The 25,147-nt window shown below is 46.8% G+C and overlaps 1 protein-coding gene across 5 annotated transcripts in view; it reads right to left on the reverse strand.

Moving 5' to 3' along the window:
* USP47 (ubiquitin specific peptidase 47) overlaps positions 1-25,147 on the reverse strand; it is a 76,641-nt gene that overhangs the window by 16,016 nt on the left and 35,478 nt on the right. For all 5 annotated transcript variants that reach the window (XM_078863543.1, XM_078863542.1, XM_078863540.1 and 2 more), the window contains exons 4-18: positions 22,480-22,639; positions 18,573-18,669; positions 17,310-17,455; positions 15,660-15,739; positions 14,262-14,411; positions 13,011-13,106; positions 11,352-11,507; positions 10,610-10,777; positions 7,659-7,793; positions 6,496-6,572; positions 4,461-4,516; positions 4,181-4,293; positions 2,920-3,024; positions 1,978-2,185; positions 322-437 (exon numbers count right to left, since the gene is read on the reverse strand). In XM_078863543.1, coding sequence (XP_078719669.1) covers positions 322-437; positions 1,978-2,185; positions 2,920-3,024; positions 4,181-4,293; positions 4,461-4,516; positions 6,496-6,572; positions 7,659-7,793; positions 10,610-10,777; positions 11,352-11,507; positions 13,011-13,106; positions 14,262-14,411; positions 15,660-15,739; positions 17,310-17,455; positions 18,573-18,669; positions 22,480-22,639 — 1,863 coding nt within the window. The remainder of the gene's footprint in view (positions 1-321; positions 438-1,977; positions 2,186-2,919; positions 3,025-4,180; positions 4,294-4,460; positions 4,517-6,495; positions 6,573-7,658; positions 7,794-10,609; positions 10,778-11,351; positions 11,508-13,010; positions 13,107-14,261; positions 14,412-15,659; positions 15,740-17,309; positions 17,456-18,572; positions 18,670-22,479; positions 22,640-25,147) is intronic.

Consider the following 25,147-nt stretch of genomic DNA (forward strand, 5'->3'; position numbering starts at 1 on the left):
ACAATTCTTACTTCATATTCCCACCGAGGCTGTAGACGCAAGTGTGTTTGAGCAGGTGTGCCTCACAAGACAAGATCAAGCACCTTGCAGCCACGATAAATTTAGCTTTTCAGCCATAGTGGCGGTTGGTTGACGAATCTATCCGTGAAAAACCTGCGGCCTCTTATTTACTTTTCATCGCACGCAATAACTTAACACGTAGGTTTTCGCAGGAAACAATACGAGTCGTGACAGATTTTTGGGGCGAGGTCACACAATGACCTGACTAAATCCGTGCTACCAAGACGCCCCGCCACGGCTCACGCAGGGCTCCACTCTCACCTGTGCAATGAGTGCCTTGAACTCGCTCACCGACTGGCTAAGGTAGGCTCGTATGCTTACGCCGGGCGACACCGCCTCCGTGACCAGGTCCACCACGTGCACCTTCACGGTCACGCCTGCCAGGACGACGGCAGAGGGGGTGGGGTGGGTAGAGGGACACCACAGCACTGTGTAAAAGCCAGGCAAGCTGCGAGCCACGGCGATACAAGCTGCTCGAGATTAACCCGTCGTTTAATTTGGCAGCGATCAGAAGATGGGAGATTGGTGCATCGCGCACAATTCATTGCGACGTGGTGAGATGCCCCCATTTTCTGGGCGTTAAGTTAGTCGGCATGTTTTACTTCAGTCGTAGTCTTCGTCTAGTTGACGACAACCTGTGACATTTTTGTCTCAAGTGTGTGGATTTAATTTAGTCAATTCCCTTAGTCTGGTTTCTTCACGAAGTCCAACATTTAACCAACTTTTAGTTATTGGACGTTGGAGTGTGGGGCGGTCAATTCCACCCCACTGCTAAAACCCCCCCCCCTCCAATATTATATTGGCATCCAATCAGTGAACTCAGTAATTGTTTTCATACATAGACAGTCAATACCCAATGCCAGTATTCTACAGTCGCTGCAGTCCCTAATAACATTACTTAGTTATTTAAGTCTGCATCTTCATTGAGACTCGTTAATGTTGTGACGTCACAGCCACACTTAGGCCGACGATGGGGGTAGCAATTGTAGGTAGTCATCGTCGCACTTGATCCTCGTGCGTCCAGTCATAGTCGACAAGTAGAAAAAAAACCTTTGTTGAAGAATATCACCATCATTCTCTTTTATTCAGAGAGTTAACACAAGTCCTGGTTTAACGTGTGGGTTTTCTCCAAGGAAGCGAGACTCATTGGGGTCTACATGAAGGCTGACACTAATAATCACGAGAGTACATTTAGTATTTATGCCATTCTTAGAGCGCAGGGCGATCTCGAGGGTGGTAAGCTTCGCAGGTCTTCCAAAAATCTGCACATGATGAGAAATCGCACCACAACAGAATAATTCAGAATCAGAATTTGTGTTTATCCTGGAGGTATCCGATGAGCTATGAAGTTCTTTCTCACAAATGTCCAGTAGGGGCGGGGGTTAACAAGTTAAAACAACAAACAATGCAACAACAACAAAAGTAGGGAAAAGGTAAGCAATTCAATATGAATACAACTAAATAAAATAAAGAAAAACAAAGCATACGAGTACAAATAAGTGCAGGTGACAAAACAATTAGATTTAAAAACACACAAAGGTGCGCGACATTGCGTGTACAAAAGCTCTCAGCCTTACTCAGACCGCCAGCTCAAAAGAACTGCTGTCATTTTTAGATCACCGACTCGGGCAAATGCGGGCGGGCAGAGACGGTCTTGCAGAGTCGGATAATTGCATGCATCAGTGATGCTTAAGAGTATTTGGCTGCTGTACATTTCCACACGATAAGCCACTTCGTCGAGCTATCATTTGTGGCCAGGTCGCTTCTGAAAAAAAACTACACAGCTCCGCAGGTCCTTACCTGGGGAAATAAACAATAGTTTTCAGTTCAGTTTAGAATTATTGTGAAGATCATCTCCGGCGCGTAAGCAACCGTGACGACTGGGAGGGGGAGGGGGGCCGTGGACGGAAGGGGCACCTCCGGGCTTGTAAGGCTGGAAGTCTTGGTCCTCCCGCCGGGTCTCGAGCAGCAGATCGAACACGTAGGAGGACTTGACGCCGCCGAGCAGCGTCCCCATCTGGGTGCCCTCCTCACCCTCGTACGAGCGCTCCAGCGAGTCGTGGAACTCGTCGTACTTGACGAGCCGGCAGCGCTCCACGGGAAGCACGTCCTCCAGATCCAGCAGCTGCGGCGGCACGCTCCGGCGTGAGGATGCGGCGAAGGGGGAGGGGAGTACGCGATGCAGAATGGGCGACGTGCCGAGGAACGGGCGACGCGTTTGCATTTGTGGCTGTGTTGTATCCCTTGGGGGCTGTGGTCCACCTCTTCCAAGATGTATGGTGCCAGCGTGGAAGAGTAGGCCAAAATGTTATCTAGAAGGGTTCTCTGAGCTCCTTTTCGTGGAAGCCCTTTGGGCCAGCAGTGGCACAAGCAAGTAATAAGCAGGGCTGCACCTTGACCCTTTACATTTTTGGCAAAAAAAACTTTCAGCCTGTGTGGCTCATTAACCCCTTAACGATCCCATGAAAAACTGATGACGTACGTGTACGTGTGCGTCATCAGTTTTTCTTCCAATTCTGAATAAAATTACTTTATCAGTACCGAGCCTCCCACAAGGCCATATGGGAGGGCGTGTGGCACAGTTTGGCGCGAGCCATGGTAGAGTGCGGTCGTGTTGCTACAGTTCCCTGCGGTGAATACAAAGTCTTTAAAAATAATGGCGCTACACCTCTCAAAACAAAAAGTAATGCCGAGCCGCTCGTGCGTTCCGAGATTCGGCGGCGAACAGGACACCCCTACACCCCTACACCCTGCAACGGGCAGTCGTCTCAGAGCGAGACAACGGTGAACACAGCTCAGAAGGCAGCAACTGGACTCGTGAAGCACACCGGCGAACGCCACGGCGCGGGGGAGCCTTGCCTTGTGTGCCAGGTAGGTGGCCTCCTCCAGCGTGCGCTCCTTATGCACCTCCAGCTTGCTCTCCACCATGGTGTTCTTCACCGGGTGCAAGCAGAAGAGCTTAATCTGCAGCATCACAAACACCCATCGGTGACTTCTTACACGATGGCAGCAATGGGGCAGCTCCGATACGGCGTGAATTTTGTTTGACGAAATGACGACAGTCGTGATATCGGATTTCTCTCCGATGCTGTACAATTACAAAGTCGGCGGAGATGTCGCATCACGAGTTTATATGCTCCCTGGCCTCCCCCCCCCCCCCACGCCCCACTTAAGGAGATTTAAATTTGTATTAGATGGCAGGTGGTGAGATGGGAAGGCGGTCGATGGAGTGATGAAATCAGCTCGCGTGCAGGACCGCTAAGTGAATCGCTACATCACAGCACTGTGAGAGGGCTTCATCCAGCAGTGGAGTGATCATGGTTGATGACAATGATGATGATGATGGTGACGATTACAGAAATATCACCGGTTGTGTGTAGTATTGTGTGGCAGGTGACTGCAAAATCCACGTAGATATTCACACCAGCCAGCGCTCTGGGCAGGTGGCTACACATTAACTTCCTGGTAGCCGCACACTAAACTATAAATAAAACTATAAAAACAATTATTTTACCAGGCAAGGCCCACTGAGCTATATAGCTCTTTTTCCAAAAGCGAACTGGCCATAAATGATAGCTCAATGAAGTCGCTTATCAAGTAGAAATTTATAGGAGCCAAATACTCAAATCGCATTCTTTCTAAAGGTGGAGGGGAAAAAACCGGAGGACCCGGATAAAAATCCACTCAATCATGTGGAGAACATGCAAAACTCCAAATATACAGCATCATCAGGGTTGGGATTGAGCTCACGAACCCCTGTATACCATACTCTTAGGTTTTTTCGGTAAAGTCACGCAAGGTAAAAAAATATAATAAAAAATTACTAAAAGTAATAATAGAAATAGAATAAAATAATAAATCACGATGTTTCGGAGGCAACACAAGTCTCCGTCATCAGGTGGGACCGTCACAGCTCGATTTACTGTATCAAGCGAGGCAAAGATTCCAAGATACAAGTTATTCAATACAAGTTAAGGGGGGAGGAGGGAGGGAGGGAGGGGCTTATCTGAATGTGGTAGCCAATGAATGGAACGTATTGGGAGGGGGGGGGGCTGTATACCAAGCGAGGTAATCAGCATCTCGCCACCATGGCACACACAGCAGAGGAGCACTGCGGTACCTTGCAGGTGTTCCTCTCAATCTCGCGCTGCCTCTTCTCGTTCTCCTCGCGCTCCTTCTCCCCGTTCATTAGGTGGTGGATGTGCTGCGGGAAGTTCGTCACCTCCATGAACTCTGCGTCCACCACAGCGGCAGTCAGTTAGTGGGGCACCGTACGGCCGACGAAAATTGAATAAATAACATGTTGTATTTATCCAGGAGTCTCGCCGAGTCTCGGGACTAGATCGTAGAAAATAACTCCTTCAGCACAAGAAACGCCACAGAGCTGCTTGTGTACTCACTCGCATTCTTGGATGGTTGTATTTGCCGGTAGATGAGCATGTATGCATTGGTAGAGCTGCAACACAAACAAAATGAAAAAAACTCAATTATTTACTTTCTTATATTCAACAACAACAGCCGCCATTCGTCACTAAGTGGCAGTGATGCCACCTCGACGCTTGTGCCAAGCTAGGTGCACCTTTAAGGCCATGCCAAGTGTCAAAGGCTCGTGGACAGGAGGTCACGGGACAGACCCAGGTACCATGGGTTGACTGAGATGACTTGCAGATGCACCAGCTGTTATCCCTACTATGCCAACTCGCTGCATTTTAGCCGCCCGGCGCTTTGTTACTTGTTGAGAGCGTCACTACTATGCCCTCCGCTGTTGTTGGAGGGCAACTGCCTCCAATTCCCCAGCAGCATCCTTTACGAGCCTCCTCCACAAAGGACGATTTTGACACTGCTGGTCTTTGGCTAGTCCAGTCATCTCCACATTCTTCTTTATCACATCAGCCATCCGGCCAAACAGAAGCTGCTTGGGCATGCAGTGGCTGGACATGTGGGCTACATATCGCGGGTGTCCAGTGACGCATTAACTCCAATTGTGCTACCAATGTTTTATTAAGACGGCAAGAAATATCCACTCGGATCTCTTGCGGCGAGCGGAGCTCCGCCTTATTTAAGAAACACAGCGTTAGCTGCGACTATCCTTCGTAGCCTCACTCGGTGGTGTTGCCTTCCTCTATATATCATGTGCGTTGAGTACTTGTTGTAATGAAATTAAACCACAAGAGTTGGGAAATGCTGTGACAAACCAAAAGCAATGGCTATTTTGTGACACTATCGGTGGACGAGGCTAAAAAGCGTCAAAGCACGACACCGGCGAATCTGTTTTAGTTACAGATGGCAGCGCACATTCAAACCCAGGATGCCAGTGGTACCAGCTCAGAGCTCTTGATGTGGCAAAGAAGCACCGCCCCCCCCCCGATACACCCAGCCACCTACAAAAACCGCACTCAATCTTCATGACAAGTTAATTACAGTCTTCAAAATATCCACCCACGTTATATGCGAGCTGTCTCACTAGAAACTAAACAAATCATCGGTGATGCTGCATGTCCCTTTCTCCACTGCACATAGATAATCTAATATGTAACGTAATGAACGTTGCATATTACGTATTTTTTACACTTTAAGGCAGTGTTAATGATGAATGCGTTTGAGTTTTTTTTACATCACCTGCTCCTTGGCACACGGATCAACTTTGCTTCGATCAAGGAATTCAATAACACCCAACTGTATGATGTATGTATGCGTGCGCCACGGTGGCAAGATGTTAACTATCTTGCCTGGTATACAAGAGGTCGTAGGTTCGATCCTAACCTAGACGCCTGTATATTTGAAGTTTGCATGTTCTCCCCGTGCGCGTGTGGATTTTTCGCCGGGTCCTCCGGTTTTTCCCTCCACATTTAGAATCAACGTGCGTTTAGGAGTATCTCACTGCTTTAAAATTTACATGAGACAAGCCATTTCATTGAGCTATCATTTGTGGCCAGATCGCTTAATAAAAAAAAGAGCTACATAGCTCAGTGGGCCTTACTTGGTTAAAAAACAAAAGTGCATGTTGAACTTCACGTGTGGTGGGTTCAAGTGTGGGTTTTCCCACCTCTTCCACAACATCTGGCCAGCATTGGCGAGTAGGCCAAAATACTCTCTCGAGCTCCTTCGAGCGGAGACCCTTCTCTGTATCTATGTACATTGAACTTCTTTTGCGCCTCTTCTTGGTTCTTTCAGTAAAGTCACGTAGAAGGGAAATAATAAAATAAAAAAAATAAAACATAATTAAATCTTTCTCACTTGAGAATTATTTTATTATGTTTTATTTTTATTATTATATTATTTCCCTTCTACGTGACTTTACCGAAAGAACCAAGAAGATGAATACCTGCAGTCACGAAAGCTTTAAATCGAAATTCTTTCGCGCCGTTTGTAGCCAACCACGCTTCAGTGGTGCAGCGATGGCTGGGCTAGGGGGGGCTTCAGAGCGAGACCCACCTGCTGAATGTGCTGGAGTAGTAGCTGCGGTTCCCCGTCGCTCCCCCGTACGTCTTCCTGATGTCATCCTGAGTGATCTGCAACACGCAACACGGATGGGCCGAACAGATGACGGGTGGGAAATCGGCAACTGTGACAGTGTTGTTAGAGAGGGATATTCAATCTAATGTCATTAAATATTTATAGAGCGCCTTCAACTCAAGGGTGCTTCATGTGGCTTACAAAACGGTGACAGAATATAATTATTAGTATGTATGTTGAATTTCCTTCACACTGTATGTAGCCAAGCGTGCTAATCGGAGGATGAGTTGACAGCCAGAGGGTATTTAGGGATCACAAAATAGTAGGGGAGGGAAGAGAAGGTGGGGCGATGGGAGGGAATAGAGAGAATGGGCAATGGAGGAGTGACGTGCGTGTGTGTGTGTGTACACTACACACCACTTATACGGATAAACATTACCAAACCGGTTTTTTTCTATGGTCATGAAGGCGAGGCCTCTGAAATTTTTTGCGTAATTTATTCTCCTAGTCATATCCGAAGGGTGCAATTGGCATAATGCGATCATGAGATGAAGACATTTCCATTTGAAACGATTTAATAAAACATAATTCAACACAAGAACCATAAAAGCCTCTCAGAAAGCGATCTTGCAGAACTACTGCGGAGGTGTTCACGGCTGTGCTGTTGCAGCTCTCCGACATGTTTCCGCGTTCTACCGCATGCTACTTCGGCGCAATGTCCGACGTTTCGCTCCACGTGCTGGAAGCTCGTTCAGGAACCGAATTCAGTGTCGTGTGGGGTGAAACATCGTCGGGCATGATGCCGAACAATACGCGGTGCAACCCGCAAACGCACTGGAGAGCCATGCTATGGCAGAATTTGTCACAAGACAAACAACACTGCAGTCTTCAGAGGTAAAATTTGCTGAATGAAGTGGAAAAAAAACAAATATCATTTGATGGATATCTTTTGCTCAGTTATTGGTGACCAAGCCGAAACCATCACCTCGCTACACATGGGGAAAAATTTCTCACCACAGGTGGGCGAGACCTGGATAAAAACCCAGGCCCCCAACGGTGGCAGCTCAGTGCCGACACGTGGCAACTGCTCTCTCTCCCTCTGAGAGCGGTTTTGTCCGCGCCGTGAAGGCGAGAGCGCTCACCCTGTTGACGTGCTGGTCGTTGAAGCTGTACCACTGGCCGTCGCTGAATGACTTGATGTACGCGTAGTAGTGGCCGCCGGCCGCGCTGCCCGAGTGCACCATGATGGAGAAGAGCTCGTACACCCAGGGCCCCTGCTGCTCCAACCAAAAGGCACAGCAAACCAGGCCCGCCGCGTTAGCGCCCATCCCGCCACCACCACCGCCGGTGGCGACGACTGCCATCGTCGCACGCATGTACTCTGAACTTCTTTCGCACCGCACGTAGCCAACCATGCTAATTGGAGGTGCGGGTGACTTCACTGCAGTGTACAATTGGGTTCTGATCCTTCCGTGTGGACACTTGAGGGTTTTAACCAGGTACTTGTTCCCTGCTTCGACACACTCAATAGTTAATTATCCATAACCCCTTGAGCAGGTGCTTCCTTCTGAATGGTCTTCAGACTCGGTGAGGATTCCCTTTATTAATAAACAAGTAGAGTTGATATTCTTAGGTTTTTTCGGTAAAGTCACGTAGGAAAAGAAAAAGTTTTTTACCTACGTGACTTTACCGAAAAAACCTAAGAATATGAATCCTTGCAGTCACGAAAGCTTCAAATCTAGAATCAAATCTAGAAGTAGAGTTGAACGTCGATTAATTATCCGGCGAGCAGTTATCCAACAAAAAAAAAACGCTCCCAAGTCCTGCGATAGGCACCATGTGTGTGGCAAAAAAAAAGTAGCTATGCTTGATTTCAGTGTCAAATATTATACACGGTGCCTTATTTCCAACCTCTGATGAGCACGGTTGGCTACGTACGGTGTAAAGAAGTTCAACACTGCATACAGTAATAAAAACAGAAGAAATTCAGCGCCATCCGGCGTAAAGTAATTCGGCGTTTGCCGGAGCACCGGTCTACAGACTGCATCAGTCCGGTAATCGTCAAACACATGGGTGTTGAAACAAGAGCATAGCACCTACATCACCCCATGAAGAATCTTCGAGATTGGAGTGTTAAGTACGGTACAGTAAATACAGCAACTTTTTACAGTAGGAATTTTTTTTTTGTCTGTTCTTATGTTTATTTATGACAATTTAATTTAATACACAAATTTAAACACACTAAAAAGCCATCCACACCTAAAAACATTATGTAAAACAAGTGCAAAATAATCCATCTATATATAAATAAATACCTTGTACGTCTCAAAAACCTCCTGACAAATTTGGTACATAGGTAGCATTTAGAACACAAACAACAAGAACAATCTGAAAATCCGAGATGTTTCATTTTAAGGCCCACAAATCTCGATTTTAAGTGCCCCATAAACATGTTCGAGCGTGACATTCAGAAACCGTTCTAAATATAAGATTGTGTTTTTTTCATTTGATAGAGCGTTAATCAGCAAATAAAAGTCAAGCGAGTAACATTCTTATATATTTTATTGTTGTCATATTTCAGATTTTTTAAGTGGTTTTGAATGAAAAAAATCCCATTTTATGATGTTCAAATCTGAATCATTTTAAAACGGTAAAAGATAGAAGCTTCCCCTCAGAGTATTAAGTTAATACATTTTTGTTCTAATAAAAAAAAGAATGAAATATTTCAATTGACTGGTCTCCGATGGGTATGTCTTTAAATATAAGAAATTGAATCAAGTCGTAGTTGTTAGTCTCTGATTGTAGATACAAATTGTAAAAAATCACATGAGATTAATTATTTATGAACTAGTTCTAAATAATGATGTGATTATTCGGCGTTTTTGAAAATCCAGCACCCCCTTTCCTTCGAAGCCGCCGGATAATCGATGATCTACTACATTCGAAATTAAGGAAATGTGCACATGCCACCAACATTACCACATAATTCTCGACAACACATCCAATTTTCACAGCAATGAGCACGTATTAATACAAAGACAGAGCACAACTCCAATGTAAAGCAATGAGTATGAATCACCATAGTACCTAACCATGTTTTTTTTTTATCAAAATGTGTTGTAAGCTCATAGATTCTGCCAATACAAAAAAAGAATAACGCTGACATCAAACACGCACCAGCAGCGTGACGAGTCAAAATCTCTTTGATATCATCCACGTGCATTTCATCACGACGTGGTAAAATGTGTTGGGGCTACATGCAATACAAGATGTTTGCTCAAAGATGTCAAAACAAATTAACATTTGCTCATGGCGGGAAGCTGCCCTGGTTCAATGGCCAGCACATTTTACTTTCCATCAAGAGGAAATTCTGCGCAGGGATGATTGACCTAAAACTAAAGTACTTTTATTTTAACCAGGTAAGACACACTGAGCTCTACAGCTCTTTTTCAGAAGCGACCTGGCCATAAATGATAGCCCAACAAAGTGGCTCATCACGTGGAAATTTATAACGGCAACATTCTCCAAATGCACATTTTGTAAATGTGGAGGGGAAAAAATTAACCCGTAAAAATAAAGTTTTTCACTATAAATCCTTTATATGCTTGGTGGCTAGAGTCCTCTCGTCCTCTGGCTTGAGATGGCTGCCACCTATGGGTCAGATGATTGCCTGCCACCATTAAGCAATTGGTAATTAAATATAAAAAAATTGTTTTCCTAAAAAGTGTAAAATTTTTGACAAAAAATTTTCACGAAAATAAATTGTCACGCACAACGAGTCTGTGTGCAAAATGTCAGCTTGATTGGATCACGGGAAGTGGGTTAAAAAACGACCGAAAGATTTGCACGGTCGTAAGCGCGCAAGCAAGCAAGCGAACTTAATATAAAGGATTTAAAAATCGGAGGACCTGGAAAAAAGTTAACGCGACCACGGGAGGGGGTGGGGAGAGAGAGTGACGCGCACATTCCAAATATACAGGTGTCGTCAGAGTCGGGATCAAACCCACGACCTCCTGTAGACCAGGCGAGGTAGTTAACACCTCATAGCCACCGCGGCGTGCCGGACAACGCTTCCCCCCCCCCCACCCCTCACCTTGGCGAGAACGGGTTTGCAATTGCGCTCGCCCAGGCTGCTGTTTTCCAGGTCGATGCCCTCGTCCACGGCGTCTGCGTAGCTGAAATCCGTGAGCAGCTGATCGCTGTGGCAACTGCCCTCGTTCTCCGCTCCGCTGTCCGCACAGCTGTCTGCCTGACCGCACTTCTGCGCAAAAACGCGGGACCACACACACGCGGCGTGAGATTACCTGCACGTGCGACCACTGAACACACGTGCAGCGTGTGTGCATGTGGAATCAGAATTAAAAAAATTGTATTTAGGCTGGAGGAATCCGACGAGTTATAAAAAGCTATTTTACGCAGACGTCCAGTAGGGGCAGGTTAGAACGTGACAACAACAAACAACACAAACACACGGTAGGAATGCAAAGTAAAGGAAAGGTAAACAAATCACTTAAAAAGATTTAAAAAAGATTTTTATTTTTATCTTACCAGGTAAGGCCCAGAGGTTTTAACTTATTTTTTCAGAAGCGACCTAACCACGAGTGATAGCTCAACAAAGTGGCTTATCATGTAAACGCCATGTAGAACAACGCAAAAGAAAATCAACAATGTATAAAACGTAACATTTTATTAATTCGTCTTCTTTCGAGCGTTTGTCCGCTGGGGTAGGGTCCCGCTTTTGGCGTTCTTTTTACTTTCCACTACTTCGATCCATCGCCTTCTCTCCAGGGTGACAACGGCACGCACTCTCTCTCTCATCGTGTCCTGAGCATTACCTCCTCATCGGGGGCCTCGATGAACGCGTTGAGGTCCAGGTGATCGGGAAAGGTCATGCGGTCGTTGAGCTTGATGCGGTGTAGCGTGGAGTAGTCAAAATCGAACCGCTTCAGCTGCAAGGACAGCAGGTACGGGAAGTAGAGGAACTCCAGGCCCTGCGGAAGCACAGAACGGGAATCGCACTCTCAGTAACACGCAACGGTAGTCGTTACTAACGCATGCTGGCACAGAGGAGGGCAGGTGGCGGCCTGTGTTAGTGTGACGCGAGCGCTGTGTCGCCAATCTGATTTGATTTACTTGTATCGTCTATATTCACGAATCAATCAAATATTTTCATCCTGGCGGCACAAACGTGGTTGTTTGTTGAGCTGCAAACAAATAGCAGGGCCCTCAAGAGGGGGTCGACAATCTGAACATTAAATGGATGACGGCTGATGACATCATTTTGGTAAGCACAAGAACACAAAAGGCCTTAAACCACATCGAAACCTCTTACCACAGCCTACGCCCTGCGTCAAGTAACCCATTATTTGAGTAAGAAAAAAATCTACATTATTTTGCGAGAAAATATGCTTGAAAACGAAACAGGAATAGGATTTGCGAACAAAATAGCAAAGTTGTGCAAACTTGTCGGGCTCGCTTTACAGCGATAATACCACAGGCAAATCGAACATAAGGAAGAGGGGACATCGGAGTTCGTCTCACAATAATAACACACAGCCAGCCCTGTGGTGTTGTGATGAGAGTGCTTGAATAACAAAAGCAGGGTTGTGTAAGTTCAAATCCCGGGCGGGGGTGAACTTGACTCGTCACCCCTTTCCGAGAAGATAAAATGACAGCCGCTTTAGTAGGAAGTCAACAGTGGTTATCTTGTTGATAAAAGCTGGCCCGCACCAGGGTAATGTGGAATTTCTACGACTGGCTCGGCAATGTCAATGGAGATGAGCATCGCCCCCCATTGCTCGCTTTGACCACCAAGACCCTGTGCTCTGACGTTCTATAATTCCAAGACAGATTACGTGGGAATAAGAAGTGTGCAGCCACTGAACCTGACGCTCGGCATAATGAAACGTCTCTATCAAGTATTCGGATTAGCACGGCAATAAGATTTCCACAACATAGAGACCCCTGTTCGAGTGTATCAAGTGCTCTGTACACCTTACAATAAACAATGTGCAAAGTGGCTGCCTCGGTAAACTTATGCAATGAATGGCTGGTTCATTAGAATTAAATACAGGGCGTTTTACTGTCAATTATAGGAAGGACTTTCACATTTTGACCAAATGGCCCTTTCTCTTGCAGAACAAGGCCAGTTCTACACAAAATGAGGGTAAATAACGGAAAAATATCATGGGAAGAATATATTACAATGCAAGGAGGGAGAACGGCATGTAAGTGCTTTGTCTTGAGTGGTGTATGATGAAGAAACGGATAAAAACTGGGGCTTATATTGTCCAGGGAAGACTCAAGAGATTTCCCAAGACAGCTTACCTCAACAAGAGGATCATCTTGGGATCATCCAAGGCAACCCTACTTAGAAGTCTATATGTGTGCTGAAACGGAAGAATCTTTCTTTCCTCTTGGTGACCGAAATAATAAATACGATTCTTTTATTTCAAAATCAACTTTATATTCATTCAACCAGGCCGTAAGCTCACCTTGTGGGCATCGCATTTCTTGCTGCAGCGCTCACAGAAGTACTGGTTGGTGCCATCCAGTGTCTCAGGCTGCACGAATGCCTGCAACGCCTCCTCCTGCCAGACAAAGAGCACGACCACAATGGTGTCACTGCACAGCCCTTTACAGCAACAGGCCTGCTGCTTGCCACAAAAACCACCACATCGTTGCACAGCCCTCGGCAGAAAACTCAAACTATGAACTAAAAACTATTTTCTATTTTAAACAAGTGAGGCCCACTGAGCTATGTAGCTCTTTTCACACGCAACCTGGCCACAAGTGATAGCTCAACGAAGTGGCTTATCAATGTGGAAATTTATAGCAGCCAAATACTGCAAACGCACGTTTATAAAGCAACAGGCCTGCTCAACACAAACCACCATACTGCTGCACAGCCCTTCTTTCGGGAAAGTCACGTAGGTATCTACCTACGTGACTTTACCGAAATAACCAAAGAGGATGGATTCCTGCAGTCACGAAAGCTTCAAATCAAGAGAAGCAACAGGCCTGTTTAACCCGAAGGTTTACTTATCATTGCAGTCCTATACAGCACAGCCCGGTGTAACAAGAACCACGGTCAACATCACACTACAACACAGCGTTATCCGTGGTGCTGCTGCTGTGTTTAGAACGCTCAACTTGCAATTAGAAGGTTACGAGTTTGAATCAGTTGGGCGGTCAACATCTCCAAGGTTAACAAAACAAGTCCCCAGTGGGGGGTGCTTGTAATCTCCACCGCTGGCTCTGAGCCACCACCGAGGATGAGCGTCGCCACAAAGTGCTCGTTTAAGCAGGAACACGCACTTTGGGGCAAATTCTACTGTCGACAAAACTGCCGCATTCACTATTCGCGAGGGATACGCTTTGAAGATGGTCGTGAATAGCAATATTGGCCGAAGCTATTAAATACAAAATAATTCTAATCACAATTTTTTGTTATTGGTCATAATAAACATAAAGTACATTTTAATAAATATTGAAGTAATAAATTAGTTTATAAATGGACTTACCTTAAATTATGAAGATGCTATGCATCATTTTATCTTATCACTTTATTGCATCACATTCTCTCTCATCACTATCTCACCACTTTCGTTCTCTCTCTCTCTCTCAATGCAGCCATGTAGAGTTCCAGATGCAATTCGAGGATAGCCAAAATCTGGGATAGCAAGTTAGTGAATAACCAACACGCTTATTGGTAAACGACGTTCGCGGCAACAACGGAAGCTCACCACGCTAGAGTACGCCTGGTTGGAGCCAAACGGCCGGATGGCGAGAGGGATGTCGAGGTAGGTGTCCAGACGGGAGCTCTCGTGGCCGCACTCCAAGCAGCGCACGTAGTCCTTCAGCTGGCCTTGGTACAGCACGTTGATCAGATTCGCCTGGTCGAGTGGGAGGCGAAGAGCACACATGATCAACACCGCAGACTGGCACGTCTTCTTCTCCTTTCGTATGGCTGATGTAGACGCAAAGCAAAGACTACTATTTCACACACAGGTGGTCAAAGCCATATAACAGCGCCAGGAGCAGGGGAGGGAATCGCTGTGATGCCTCCTTCGTATTTGTGAATGTGGCATTGTGTCGTGATTTGCTGTACGGTCTGTTCTGGATGACCACAGTCGCACATTGGAGAGTTTTCAACTGTACGGGAATGTAATGGAGTAGACGATGGCAGCCTTCGCATGGCAAATATCATCAACGCGGCGACCAAACATCGATCATTCATCTCCCAGCCTCCAGAGCAACAATACAGTGGCACATGAATAAAATCGATTGTACGTAAATGTAATATATCTCTTATCTGGGAAAGTGTCATAGAGTCTTGCGGCTGTTTTTCAGGAATATATAACATTGATAGACTTGGCCAATACCTTGTAAATGTATGTTTTTTTCAGGAGGTGAGAGGAAACACAATAGGGGGTAGAGCTGGTGCATCTGCAGGTCATCTCAGTCAGTCAACCCATGGCACCTGGGTCTGTCCCATAACCTCCTGTAAGCGAGCCTTCGACACTTCACGTGGTCTCAAAGTGCACCTGGCCTGGCACAGGTGCTGTGGTGGCATCACCGTCACTTTGTGGCGATTGGCGGGTATTGGTATTGGAGAGGAAACCGGAGTGCGCTAAGAAAACCCACAGGGGGCCGTGAATCCTCTTGATTTACTGCCATCTCCTGGTCATCGAGCTGCCTCCAAAGCACTACATGACACACGCGGGCTGTCACGTTACATTCATGTATTTATGCTGAAAGCAGGAAGAAAATCCATGACCATGCATTCAAAAGCATGCATACATACATCCATACAAAAACCCACGTGTGAGCAAATTGCTGAGAATTGGCACCATTGTGTGATATATGGCACAATGCAGCAATTAACAGCGGTACGAGCGCTCTACGCCTAAGGTAAATGAGGAATGTAAACTGTTCACTGCAAAGTGAAGGCACCCGCTTAATTGTAGGTACCCCAATTCCAGCTTGTAGGCAAGAGTTAGAATTGGCCGGTATTTCAAATGAAAAAAGACGGTTCTTAACTCTGATGGTGGGCCACAACATTGATATCTTTTAAAGCTCGTTTTACAAAGCTAACAAACACAAGGGGTGATGTGTTGCATCTGGGAGGAGCGGTGTCATACCTGCTCCGTGTTCTTCCACTTCTGCTCCAAGGCATCGAACATGACTCGACACAACTCCTGGACATCGTGCTGCTGCCATGCTGAAAACAAAAGTAGCATGAAAAGCCTCGCAGAGCCGTTCGTTCATCTGAACCTGATTGGGGTTAACCCTGAAGGTCAAAGTGTCATCACAGCCATCGATGGGCACGACACCTCACCAATGCTTCATTCCTGCTGCTGGCATGCTCAGTTGTTTCATAGTTGGCACCGAAATTCCAAGGTTTATTCTTACAGTATCCCACTAATCTAGCTTAAGGTCTTCGCTCTGGTCACTGACCTCTGGTTGACACAGCAATGCCTATGTTGGTAACGTGCCCTCTTCCATCCTGTACACGTGCCCCCCCCCGCAACCCATTCATTGCAACTTTCTGATTATATCATGTACGTATGGTTAACTTCTTTCACACCGTACGTAGTCAACCGTGCTAATCGGAGGTGCGGGGGGAAGGACGACAAACTAAACACAAAAAGCAGTTTGAAAGAAAACATCAAGCACAGATGTGCTTAATGCGTGTCACATTGCTCTCCATGTTTATTGCAGAAAAGTGCTGCTGTATGGAGGGTGTTACGTAACATCATGCATCACAAATGTGGCAATTTTAGTTTTTCATGTTGTTGTTTAATCGATGCCAAATACGAGAAAAACGAGGAATACGAGACGGCGAAAGGCGTGGCCCCGCCACCAAGATGAACTGCTACCCTGTCTCTCTGCAAGCAGCTCTGGCATAAAACCGGCAAAAAAATTATAGTATTATTGTATCAGATAATATTTACTGGGTAATATATATATATTTTTTTTTTTACAAGACCTTCTCATCGCACCCTCCCTTAACTCCGGTGACAAGAGACACTCGCATCAAAACTCTGCTTGACAACAGCCGACTACCTCAATCCTCCCCCCTCATTCTCTCCCTCCCTCATTCTCTCCCTCCCTCATTCTCTCCCTCCCTCATTCTCTCCCTCCCTCATTCCCTCCCTCCCTCATTCCCTCCCTCCCTCATTCCCTCCCTCCCTCATTCCCTCCCTCCCTCATTCCCTCCCTCCCTCATTCCCTCCCTCCCTCATTCCCTCCCTCCCTCATTCCCTCCCTCCCTCATTCCCTCCCTCCCTCATTCCCTCCCTCCCTCATTCCCCCCCTCCCTCATTCCCCCCCTCCCTCATTCCCTCCCCTCATTCCCTCCCTCCCCTCATTCCCTCTCTCCCCTCATTCCCTCCCTCCCCTCATTCCCTCCCTCCCTTCATTCCCTCCCTCCCCTCATTCCCTCCCTCCCCTCATTCCCTCCCTCCCCTCATTCCCTCCCTCCCCTCATTCCCTCCCTCCCCTCATTCCCTCCCTCCCCTCATTCCCTCCCTCCCCTCATTCCCTCCCTCCCCTCATTCCCTCCCTCCCCTCATTCCCTCCCTCCCCTCATTCCCTCCCTCCCCTCATTCCCTCCCTCCCTCATTCCCTACCTTCCTCATTCCCTCCCTTCCTCATTCCCTCCCTCCCCTCATTCCCTCCCTCCCCTCATACCCTCCCTCCCCTCATTCCCTCCCTCCCTCCCTCCCTCATTCCCTCCCTCCCTCATCCGCTCCCTCCCTCATTCCCTTCCCTCCCTCCCTCCTCCTCACCTTCACTACTGTCCCAGCCGAAGCTGCGCGTGAGATCGGTGGTCTCGACGGCGCGCTTGCGGCTCGTCTGCAGCTGCACAAAGAGCCTCTGCAGCTGGAAGGGGATGGACTTGTCCCCCTCCTCTTCTGAGCCGTCAAACTCCCACCTTGTGGCACAAAATAACGCGGTGGCACAACGGGAGTTGGGCGCGAGTTCAAAACGATCAGCGTCCCTGGCACCGACGAGGGAACCGTCGTCAGGTGGGTGTGGAGGGGGAAATGCCTGCAGCGATGCTTTTAAGGTGACCCAAAAATATTAAATGACCCCCTAATGGCATTTTTTTCTTTCAATTATTAACCGTTCCCAGTTGGAACAACAACAAAAATAATGAAGTTAAATTAAGATGTAAACAATTAATTTAACGCTGAAAAAAAATCACGAAAACTCTTACTGTTATCATATTATCAATAAAAAATGTAACCAATTTGCTGCCACACAAACCCCTCTCTTATTCGCAATGGCCTGTTCCCAATATCACGGCTGAATACGAAGAATTACGCCTGCCTGCTACGTGTTCGTGCTATCCAGTCAATTACAACACAAGAAACAAACAAATTGACAGCAGAACACACCAATGCGCGATGCTCGTTACGCAAGTAAGCGTGGGATCAACCTCACGCCAAAATGTATTCATAAACCCGAATGCAAAACTCTCCGAGGTTATTGCACTCAGTAAAATTGTGACGGTAGCTGCCAAGTGGCGCGTGATTAGACACACATGTTACAGCAAGAAGTTACAGAACTCCCATTGGCCCGCATTGTCACATCCATTCATGTCATGTGCGAGCAAAGCGGGAGTCTTGCCCTTCACGCACCAATGTCAAACTTTTCCATAAATAGGTTCTCGAAGCCATCCCGAACAGATCTCGCACAGTGCTGATGATAGCTCGTCACACGTTTTTCCTATATTTGCACAAATTAACGCACAATTAATGGATTGGATAATGTGGGAGAATTCATTTTTCCAGCAGTGGAAAAGTAAATGATGATAAAATTTAAGTTATTACATGCATTTAGTCATGGGACGATTGATACTTTTTTTTATCCATTTTGCCGAATTAATTTGCGGAGCGTCTGTAATTTAAACTCTTGGGAGCTCGAACCACCCGGCACCATTTTTTCCAGCATCGGTAGCTCAAGGCTCAAAGTGCCTGCAATCGCATCGGCCAAGCCACCATCGGTGCAAGGGAAACCACGTGGACGAGCAAAGGTTGGCCACTTACTTGTAGAGGGCGTTGCGGAACTCGGGGGTCATGTACAGGGTCTGCAGGAGGCTGTTCAGATAGCAGGTCATGGCCTGATTAACCAGGCCCACATAGCCTGGAAAGGGCAAATAAATGCAGTCATACAACGATCAGGCCAATCGTCAACATTCAAAAGACAATATTCCTCACTGAATACCCTTTCCGACGTGAACCTTTAGGTGATCCCCGTTGGGAGACGTTCTGAAAATGCCACAGAGACCACCTATCCATAGTAAGTGGTGTTGTTTGGTATCATAGTCAATGGTACATCCATTTAACACATAGGCTTTCGCGACCAATATTATCCATAAGAGGTTTTTTTAGTTAGATCGCGTGAATATAAATGTGTCATTAAACCCCTCACCACCTGACACAGCCAATTAGTAAGGTTTGTTACATAAAGAAAACATGCCAATTCGTTACTAGTTCAGCACACTGGTGTGTTGGAAAGTAATCCCACAACATTTACAATTCAGAGTAGGACGTTTCGCCAATAATTACAACTAGCATTATCAACTCTGGCTGCCTACGTGACTTTACCTAAAGAACCAAGAATATGAATCCCTGCAGTCACGAAAGCTTTAAATAAAAACTGTAAGAGCATGTTTATTGCTTTGAACGTTTCTGTGTTTGTGGCAAACCGGTAAACGGTGTTCACCGTGTATTTTTCAGGCGGTTACCGGCAATGCACAAAAACATAAATAGACTTTAACAGCCCCAACAACAACACGCCCAAAGTACACAGCTGTGTTGCAGCAGAGGGCATCCATACGGCACCGCTGGGTGACCTGCAGCTGCCAGGGCGAGGAGATATGCATCGCACTGAGCTATTGCCAACTGTGCTGGGTGGCAAGCTCTGATAGGGCATGGTGGGGTTGGCAGGCAGCTGCATTTAACAGGGTATAGTAAAGGGTGTAGTAAACAGTATGAAGCAGAGCGGTGGCGTAGTGATAAGCACATTCGTGCTATTAACCAGGTGACATTGACTTTGATGCCCAGCCGTGATTAACACCAGTGGCGAGTGATATCTAAACTAAAACTAAACTTTTTTTTACCGTGTAAGGCCCACTCAAATATATAGAGCTTTTTCTCAGAAGCGACCTGCTCACAAATAACAGCTCAATGAAGTATCTTATCACGTGGAAATGTATCGCAGCCAAATACTCTAAACGCATGTTTCTGAATGTGAAGGGAAAAACCGGAGGGCCTGGAGGAAAATCAACGTTATCACGGGGAGAACGTGCACACTCCAAATATACAGCAACAGGCGTCAGGGTTGGGATCGAACCCACGACCTCCTGTACACAAGGCGAGGTAGTTAGCATTTTTCCGCGGTGGCTTTCCCTTTGTCTCTCTGATCTCTGGGTCCCATTGCGTTGCCCATGCCTGTAACCTCCAACTTTTACTCCTCCATTCTGGCACAGCCAAAAGTATTATTTTTTAACATGAACAATAGTGATAATTGTTTTTTTTACCCTTCTATCTGGCAACAAAACTGACACCTTTTTACAAGGAGTCATGTTTGCATAGACCGCAATACCTGCAGTCATAATACAAACAAAAGACATAACTCTGATAATGTGCACTGTCCTTATCATATTTTTACTGGCAAATGAGGTTCCCATAGTGTAGATGCTTGCCCCGAGCTCTCATACTCTGATGGTGCATTGTCTTTGAGTTGTGCGCCTTTTGGCGTCATCTGGTCCAACCCATGTGAGACTAGGCTCTAAGGAAAGCTGTCTCGGGTGTGGACCAATCAACTTCAAGGACAGTGCACATTATCAGAGTTATGTCTTTTGTTTGTATTATGACTGCAGGTATTGCGGTCTATGCAAACATGACTCCTTGTAAAAAGGTGTCAGTTTTGTTGCCAGATAGAAGGGTAAAAAAAACAATTATCATATTTTTACTGGCAAATGAGGTTCCCATAGTGTAGATGCTTGCCCCGAGCTCTCATACTCTTGTAATGCGGGCGAAAGCGACCTTCCGGATGTGACGTCACGAGGAGGCGGAGCCAGGTGACGTGGGTGAAAGGTAGGGGGTCCTTAAGCGGGAAAAAACCGGAAGGAGAAGGCAGTCGGGGTGTGAATGGAAAGGTGTGGGGCCACGCGGGCGTACGAGCCGAGGGGGCACCGTCAGAAGCGGGAGCCAACCCTGGGAACAGTAGGGAGCTACTGGGAGGTGTAAAGCTGCAGATAGAGATAGGCAGTAAGGCTGTGTGTGAGGAGCAGCGGGGTGGCTGCCAGGAGTCGCAGGAGCGACGAGAAGGCGAGACAGCACGAGGCCGTCAGAGCTGCAGCAGGAACAGCCAAGGGAGCTGTGTGAGAGTACAGCAGCGGAGCTGCTGTGGGGCTGCAAGAGCGACAAGAACAGCAGCGGGGCTGCTGATGTGGACTGGAGTGACATCGGAACCAGCACAGAGAGAATAAGAGAGACAGCCGTGTGGGGACGCAGTACGGACCGAATAAAGGACACTGAGCCAGATATCGTGGTCAAGTCTTTTATTACACTCTGATGGTGCATTGTCTTTGAGTTGTGCGCCTTTTGGTGTCATCTGGTCCAACCCATGTGAGACTAGGCTCTAAGGAAAGCTGTCTCGGGTGTGGACCAATCAACTTCAAGGACAGTGCACATTATCAGAGTTATGTCTTTTGTTTGTATTATGACTGCAGGTATTGCGGTCTATGCAAACATGACTCCTTGTAAAAAGGTGTCAGTTTTGTTGCCAGATAGAAGGGTAAAAAAAACAATTATCATATTTTTACTGGCAAATGAGGTTCCCATAGTGTAGATGCTTGCCCCGAGCTCTCATACTCTGATGGTGCATTGTCTTTGAGTTGTGCGCCTTTTGGCGTCATCTGGTCCAACCCATGTGAGACTAGGCTCTAAGGAAAGCTGTCTCGGGTGTGGACCAATCAACTTCAAGGACAGTGCACATTATCAGAGTTATGTCTTTTGTTTGTATTATGACTGCAGGTATTGCGGTCTATGCAAACATGACTCCTTGTAAAAAGGTGTCAGTTTTGTTGCCAGATAGAAGGGTAAAAAAAACAATTATCATATTTTTACTGGCAAATGAGGTGGGACACAGCCCTAGGTGTGTATAATATCTACATGATAATTCAGTTTAAAATGTAGCGTTTAACTTTAAATAGCTTAACCTGACACACTCGTACATTCGACTTTGTTTAAAGATCGCTTCCCAAACATGGGCAGCATAGGGTGGCAGAATGGAGACTTGAGGGGTGGATGGAATCAAATAATTTAATTCTTGAGTGGCCCATCCGAAGTCGACTGGACATCTGTGAAAAAGAGCTTTATAGCTCATCAGATTCCACCATTATAAATGAAGATTCTGATTCTGAAGTCGCCCTTGCAAAGAGGCAATGCATTGCTTGTCTCAGTGGGCCTGTGCTTCGTCATCTCTCTCCTGGTTAAATAATGGAGTCTGCTATGGGAACACGAATGATTGGAACTCGGCTTGTTTCTTGCTTTAGTCAGGCTCCAGCCCAAGTCCAGTCCGAATACTAAACTAAACTATATTTTAAACTATTTATTTTACCAGGTAAGGCCCAAATCAGAAACAGAGCGCTTTTTCTCAGAAGCAACCTGGTCACAAATAATAGCTCAACGAAGAATCTTATCACGTGGAAATTTATCGCGGCGAAATACTCTAAACGTATGTTTCTAAATGTGCTGGGAAAAACTGGAAGATCCGGAGAAAATTCCATGTGACCACAGGGAGAGAAAACATGCAAACTCCAAATATACAGGCATCAGGGGGTCAAGCTCCAGCATACCAGGGACGAGGGATTTAACATCACAGCAGTGGATTGAACAAAACGCTGAAAAGCGCACAGTAAATTACATGGTGCACCATGGTTACCGGTCTCAGACTTGCAGAGGACTCCATAAGCAGGGCCGGCGGGATCGTTGGCGCAGGTTGCGACGCTCTCGCTGGGAGGAGAGCCCGTCACCTTCTCGTGGCCGTTCTCGTCCACGCCGCCTCCTCCACCCCCGGGCCCCTTCGTACCCCCAGAGTCATCCTGAGAACGGTGCCACAAACTCGAATCCTCCAATTAACCGCATAAGTACGTATGTAGAACTTCTTTCGCAGCGCGGCGAGGAGTCAATCCTATCGATACCATTGTCGTCGCCCTGCCTCCATAAATCCAACTCGCCGTCCCAGTTCGGCGAGATTGGCTAAGAGGCTCTTATTCTTTGGGTCTTTCGGTAAAGCCACATAGATAGAAAAAAGAATCAAAATAATAACAATATCACGACGTTTCGATCGCAACACAAGTTTAGTGACATATGACGTCACTACTATGTCGGGACTGTACGAGCGTAGGGACATATGACGTCACTACCATGTCGGCTCAATATGGGGGCTGTAGGCGGGTGTCACGGGGGTCGTGTCAGGCCGTGGCACTCCGCGTGAACCCAACAGGACACGTGACCGCATAAAGGGGGGGCTAGGAGCCCCACGGGGAAGCTTGGGGGTCACGTGGTTGGGGGCCCGGAGCTTCCCGAAGGATCGAGAAGGGGGGCGTGGCCTGGGGTGGAGCCGGCCACGCCGGAGCGGTTATAAGCGGGGTGTGAACGGGGAGCTGGGCTGTTCTACTCTGGGATGAAGAAGCCATGAGAAGTCCTCAAGTCTCCAATCGTCGTTCGTGACCAAGCAGCCGTCCCCCTGCCTTGGTCACGCTATGTAATGCTCCCGAGTGTTAGTGAGAGTAGGAACGGTGGTCACCACCTTATGCATAGTGTCCGTGTTAATGTTACGTGTTAATAAATAGTGTTGCTTCCAAGTTGAGTGTGCGCCTCAATTGAACCCATTACACAAGCAATTGTCTTCAGGTGAAAAAGAGGGGAAAATCTGCCGAGGCAGGCTGTTTATAAAGGTTTCGAGATGGACGGGGCAGCTAATGTTAATGTCGGAGAGGTATCCTAACCTGCAGTAGGTCTACACCAATCAAAGAGCTGTTTATAAATGGTTTAGAAATGGGCGGGGCAGCTAATGCCAATGTGGGGGAGGTACTACAGAACCTGTGGGGGGTAGCCATTGTATTGTGAGAGATTAGCATGTCAATGTAAGAAAGTTGAAGCTCAGCGAGTGGTCGGACAGTGCAGTGACCACATGGAGGTGGAAAAGAATGGCAAGCCACCATTCACTAACACAGAAATGGCAGCGAGGCCATTCTTTTCCACCTCCATGTGGCCACTGCGCTGTCTTACATTGACATGCTATCTCTCACAATACAATGGCACCCCTCACAGCCACATTCACTAACGCAGCCACCGTTAGCTGTGAAGCTCTTTTTCACAGATGTCCAGTTTAGACAGGACAGGTTGAAGCGGGGAAGCTCTACGTCTGCACCACGCCATCTCGCACAAGGCGAAACGGAACAAGAGTCTGTGGCCAAGCACCGAGAGGGTAATGAGTGACCTTGATTTTACCTCCTTTAGAACTGACAATTTAAACGTATGAATCCAGGAAAGCCACAGAGAGTAGCAGGACTCTTTGTCAGGAAGGTCCTGCATTTGGTTATTATTTTACAATGTTTTCAGCCAATTTATGTCGGAGGAAATTGAAGCACCTAGGGAACACTCAGGCAAGCAATGGGACAACTATCCCTATACAGATGGAAACAGATGGCAATTAGTCCACTTGCTGTCCTGACTTCTCCTGGTGAGCAAAGTATGAAACAGCTCAACACCCACGGGTAAGGAGTTTCGCAAAGTGTGTGCGGTGATCCACCAACCCCCGTGCTGGATTACAGGCCACGTGCGTAGCCACCACCGTCACATCACCGCCACTCTCGTCAATCCACAACATGGACCAGAGGCGGCGTTCGCTAACGCGGAGTTGCGCGTGACTGTCGATGTAGGGAACTACAGAATCAGAATACTTATTTATACTGGAGGAATCTAAATGAGCTATAAAGCTGAAATTTTAACAGATGTCCAGTAGGGGCCGGCCAGAAGGTCACAACAACAAACAATACCAAAACACGATAGGAGTGCAAAGTATAGAAATGGTAAGCAAATCACAAACAAAAACACAAATAAAACGTAAAAAATGTGTATTTTACCAGGTATGGCCTACTGAGATTAGCTTTTTAACCAGAAGGGACCTGGCCGCAAACGATAGCTCGAAGTGGCTTATCTCATGTGGGCATTTACAGCAGCCAAATATTCAAAGTAATCCAAATGCTGCATCTGCCAACCTTAATTTCACTTGGGTACACAGCAAGCACGAACATTTAGGTCACCGACTACCCAACAGCCTTCGGGAATCTTTTGACGAATCTTTTTCCAGCAGCACTCGTTTAAATCGGTTTTGTCTGAAAGTCTCATTTGGCTGAGTGTGGTCTGGAAAAAAACATACAAGCCATGCTACGGTGATGTGACTCGGGATGTCGAAACCGGTCCAGCGTTTGCACTGCGGAAACAAAAAGTGCTAGAACACCAGGTTTCAAAAGGTCCCGTTGGTTGACGGGACGAACACGAAATTTCATTTAATTCCAGAGATGATGGGTTTGGACTCACTC

Source organism: Lampetra fluviatilis, chromosome 16 (genome assembly GCF_964198595.1).
Source record: "Lampetra fluviatilis chromosome 16, kcLamFluv1.1, whole genome shotgun sequence".
Lineage (NCBI taxonomy): Eukaryota > Metazoa > Chordata > Hyperoartia > Petromyzontiformes > Petromyzontidae > Lampetra > Lampetra fluviatilis.